Source organism: Euleptes europaea, chromosome 20 (genome assembly GCF_029931775.1).
Source record: "Euleptes europaea isolate rEulEur1 chromosome 20, rEulEur1.hap1, whole genome shotgun sequence".
NCBI lineage: Eukaryota > Metazoa > Chordata > Lepidosauria > Squamata > Sphaerodactylidae > Euleptes > Euleptes europaea.
The window spans coordinates 13,587,501-13,592,072 of record NC_079331.1 but is presented as its reverse complement, the minus strand read 5'-3'; the positions used below and the strand labels follow the sequence as shown (position 1 = coordinate 13,592,072).

General features: G+C 48.9%; 1 protein-coding gene across 1 annotated transcript in view; it reads right to left on the bottom strand.

Moving 5' to 3' along the window:
* Positions 1-1,972: 1,972 nt before the first annotated feature.
* The window catches only part of RHCG (Rh family C glycoprotein), a 19,794-nt gene continuing 17,194 nt past the window's right edge, over positions 1,973-4,572 (bottom strand). Inside the window, exons 9-10 of the mRNA XM_056866091.1 lie at positions 4,239-4,312; positions 1,973-2,044 (exon numbers count right to left, since the gene is read on the bottom strand). Coding sequence (XP_056722069.1) covers positions 1,973-2,044; positions 4,239-4,312 — 146 coding nt within the window. The remainder of the gene's footprint in view (positions 2,045-4,238; positions 4,313-4,572) is intronic.

Sequence of the window (4,572 nt, the reverse complement as noted above, 5' to 3'; positions counted from 1 at the left end):
TTGGCTCGCAGAATGCTCTGAAGACTCATGATGCAATTCTAATGGTGAAGGTTGGCCCTGGAAGGGCCCTGGATGGAAGACCACCTCTGAGCTGCAAGGGGGGAGAAAACTGAGCAAATATATAAAATACATTTTAAAAAAATAAAGCCTTGGCCTCTAACTATCACACAGAGCCCTTCAGCTTCCCCAGAACAACCATGTTCTGGATTCTCTCCTCTCTCTTTGATCCCCACAACGATCTCGGGATAGAGGTTAGGTAGAGAGGGAGGTTCCAGTCACACAGCTTCAAGGTAGGGTTGAGATTCGAACCCGGTCCCTGTGCCCACCACTATGCCACAACAGGGGTGGTAAGAATTCCCATGGAAGCACTCGAGCGTTGCAAATTTAGGATGTGTAATTGGAACACAAGGTTCAGTAGGCCGTGCAGAACTGCAATGAGGCAGCCCACACCTGACTCGGACCAGGTTTGTGCGTGTAAAGCACCGTCAAGTCACAGCCAACTTGTGGTGACCCCTTTTGGGGTTTTCAAGGCAAGAGACTAACAGAGGTGGTTTGCCAGTGCCTTCCTCTGCGTAGCGACCTTGGTATTCCTCGGTGGTCTCCCATCCAAGCACTAACCAGGGCTGACCCTGCTTAGCTTCTGAGATCTGACGAGATCAGGCAAGCCTGGGCCATCCATAGGGCTGGGCCAAGTTTAGCATGTCTGACATAAACATTGCTCTCCAAGAAGATATCAAGATATTGTCGAAGGCTTTCACGGTCAGAGTTCATTGGTTCTTGTAGGTTATCCAGGCTGTGTAACCGTGGTCTTGGTATTTTCTTTCCTGACATTTCGCCAGCAGCTGTGGCAGGCATCTTCAGAGGAGTAACACTGTGTGTTACTCCTCTGAAGATGCCTGCCACAGCTGCTGGCGAAATGTCAGGAAAGAAAATACCAAGACCACGGTTACACAGCCCGGATAACCTACAAGAACCAAGATATCTAGAGTTTCCTTTTCATTCTGCCCTGGAACGTTTGGAGATCTGAAGCCTAGGGGGATTTTTTTTTAAAGCAACCTTTGGGAGCTGGGATAGGAATCTGGAAATCAGCTCAGCAAAGACAAACAAAAGGACACTGGGTGGGACTCCCTTCTTCTGGAGTAACTGTGGAACTCCCTTCTTCTAGTGTGTGTGTGTGAAGTGCCGTCAATTCAAAGCCGACTTATGGCCACCCCTTTTTTGGGTTTTCATGGCAAGAGTCTAACAGAGGTGGTTTGCCAGTGCCTTCCTCTGCACAGCAACCCTGCTATTCCCTGGTGGTCTCCCATCCAAATACTAACCAGGGCTGACCCTGCTTAGCTTCTGAGATCTGATGAGATCAGGCTAGCCTGGGCCATCCAGGTCAGGGCCCCTTCTTCTGGAGGCTCACCAAAACCCAAGACCAAGTAGAGCCTATAAATCATACATTATTGTTTACGCTGGCTGCTCATCTCCAGATGCAACCAGATACGGGGCCCTTGGTTTAAAAATATGAAGGCTTGCCGAAAGGTTTTAAGCTTTGAGGCATCCTGTATGTTTCCTCCGCTGCCATGCTAAAGTGATATCCACCCACTGCCATCCTATGGGATCCTCCCACGGAATTTGATGCATCCTATTCGACTTTTCGTTCATTTATTTCTATACCTCATAGTAGGAATGGGTTGTGGTTTCTTTGTATAGTTAGGTGATTTATATTTCATAGTAAGTTATAGGTTATTTATGCCTGTTGTTATACTTATGTATATATATTGATATGTTTCTTGATTCTTTCGCCTGGTGTTGTTCTGGTTTGGTTACACATTGCATCTTTACAACACTATTTTTTGTTTTATTTGCTATCCTATGGGACATGGCACGTTAAAAACAACAACAACCACCACCAGAAATCAGCAGATAACATGAGTAAAAACAAACCGTACCCGCTCTAGAACTTGGCCACGATTGCAAAGATGGATTAGGGGCTGGTCACAGACTTGCCGGTGGAATCCTGCATAGAATACAGGCTGGGCTCCTCATCTTCGAGCACCTTAACAGGGACAGAAAAACATCCCTGGGGTCAGTAGCATCTTCTTCAGAGTTAGAAGGAGAAGAAGAGGAAGAGGAGGGAGAAGAAGAGGAGGAAGAAGAAAGAGAAGGAGGAGGAGGAAGAAGAGGAGGAGGAGGAGGAGAAGGAGAAGAGGAGGAAGAGTTGGTTTTTATATGCCAACTTTCTCTACCACTTAAGGAAGAATTAAACCGGCTTACAATCACCTCTCCCTTCCCCTCCCTACAACAGACACCCTGTGAGGAAGGTGCGGCTGAGAGAGCTGTGACTAGCCCAAAATCACCCAGCTGGCTTCGTGCGTAGGAGTGGGAAAACCAACCCGGTTCACCAGATTAGCCTCCGCCGCTCAAGTGGAGGGAGTAGGGAAACCAACCCGGTTCTCCAGATCAGAATCCACTGCTCCAAACCACCGCTCTTAACCACTTCACCACGCCGGTGTAGTTATTGTAATTGTTTTATCTACAATCTCTGTGCCCCTGGAGGTAGAGAAGGCCAGAGAGAGTCCACCAGGACAGCCCTAGGAGGACCTTCTTGTCATATGACAGGCAACATCACTACCTAGTGTAGGGTGCGCCTCTAAACAAGGGTTTGTTCAGTCTGGGCTGGGAGTGCCGTGGACAGACCATTTATGGTTTTATTTTAAAAAGACGAGGCACAGGCAATCAGGAATACAGTTTGAATGGAAGGGGGGTGGAATTAAACCTTACCTTCTCCTCCACACGGTTCTCCTGATCTGAAACAGCCCCACAGCGTTACTACCGTATTTGCCTCACTGGAGCAAACACAGACACCTGTATGGTTTTACACCTGGTTTTTGGAGACAGAGAAACGCCGCGCGCTCTCTGTCAACTGAACTCCCAGCATTACGGGTGTTCGAGCCCTTATAAGGTAGAGAAAAGTGGGGAATAAAAACTTAACTCTTCTTCTTCATAGAAGAAATCTCAGCAACTATCTGGGATACCACCAAATTCCTGGGACGGCTTGCTTCAATGCTCCAGTAATCTTCCAGCAGGCAACACCACCACCTAGTGGGGCAATGGCTATACTCTCTCTCACTAGCACGAGCAGCGTTGTTAAGTCCCAAAAAGGATTCTTAACCGGCGAGCAAGCAAGGCCTTAGGTTGTGGCTGCCCTGTGCTTGCAGAAGGGGCACGCTGAAGTATCTTAGCACCTCTTTGGTTGGCCGGCATGCCCCACATTCCAGGGGAGATGGCTGAACATCTGTCTGTCACCTGGGCAGGGCACCGACCCACAGGGACACACATGAAGCTACCTTCTACTGAGTCAGAGCACCGGTCCATCGAGGTCTACTCTGACTGGCAGCGGCTCTCCAGGGTCTCGGGTAGAGGTCTTTCACATCACCTACTATCTAATTCTTTTAACTGGAGGTGCCGGGGATTGAACCAGGGATCTTCTCCATGCAAACTGGATGCTTTACCCTCTGAGCAGTAGTCCTGCCCCCCCCCCCCGCCCCCCACATCCAGTTGTAAAGGGAAGGAAATACAGAAATAAGGAAAGGTAAACCACATCTTGGTCAACTCTAGATCATTTGGTGAACGGTCCCCACATGCATGATAATGGTGGTGGTGGAGGAAGAGGAAGAAGAGAAGGAAGAGGAAGGAAGAGGAGGAAGAAGAGGAGGAGGAAGAGGAGGAGGGAGGGAGGAAGAAGAGAGAAAGGACGAAGAGGAGGAGGAAGAAGAATTGGTTTTTATATGCCGACTTTCTCTACCACTTAAGCAAGAATCAAACCAGCTTACAATCACCTTCCGTTCCCCTCCCCACAACAGACACCTTGTGAGGAAGGTAGGGCTGAGAGAGCTCTAAGAGAACCGTGACTAGCCCAAAGTCACCCAGCCAGATTCATGTGGAGGAGCGGGGAACCGAACCCGGTTCTCCAGATCAGAGTCCGTCACTCCTCACCACTACACCACGCTGGCTCCGAACAGGATGCTGCCGACTTGGGTGGGGGGGAGTGGATTGGGAGCAAACTTAGCCAAGCGGTCCCCCGCAGAGCCATTTAGCAAGTTATCTACTAAAATGACGGATGTGAAGCCCTTGAGCATCCCCAAAGGACTGCCTGAACGCCAATTCTGGTTAATGCAGAGGGGATCCTCCGGCCATCAGCTGGCATGGCAGCGCTACGCCCCCAAATCCAACAGATCTGCAGCTCTCACCTCCCAATAGACGTCGTCGTCGAAGCAGTTTTCGTCTGTGGGAGCGCCAAAGAAGGGCAATTTCAAAATGGCACCTGAAGGAAAGAGCAATGGAAGCACCAAGACTGTTCAGTTACCCAAGATCTAGGGTGAACGAATACCGGCAGGCTTCGATTCTTATATAAGATCTGAGGTGGAAAAGATCTTATGTAAGCAACAGCCTGTGGGATATCCTGGCTTGCTTTTCTAAGTTAAGTTTCATACAAGGGAAAAAAGACACGTTGGCCATTTACTCAGGGTCAATTTTGACGTTCACTCAAAGCTCTTTTTAAAAATGTGACCTTTAAAACGCTTA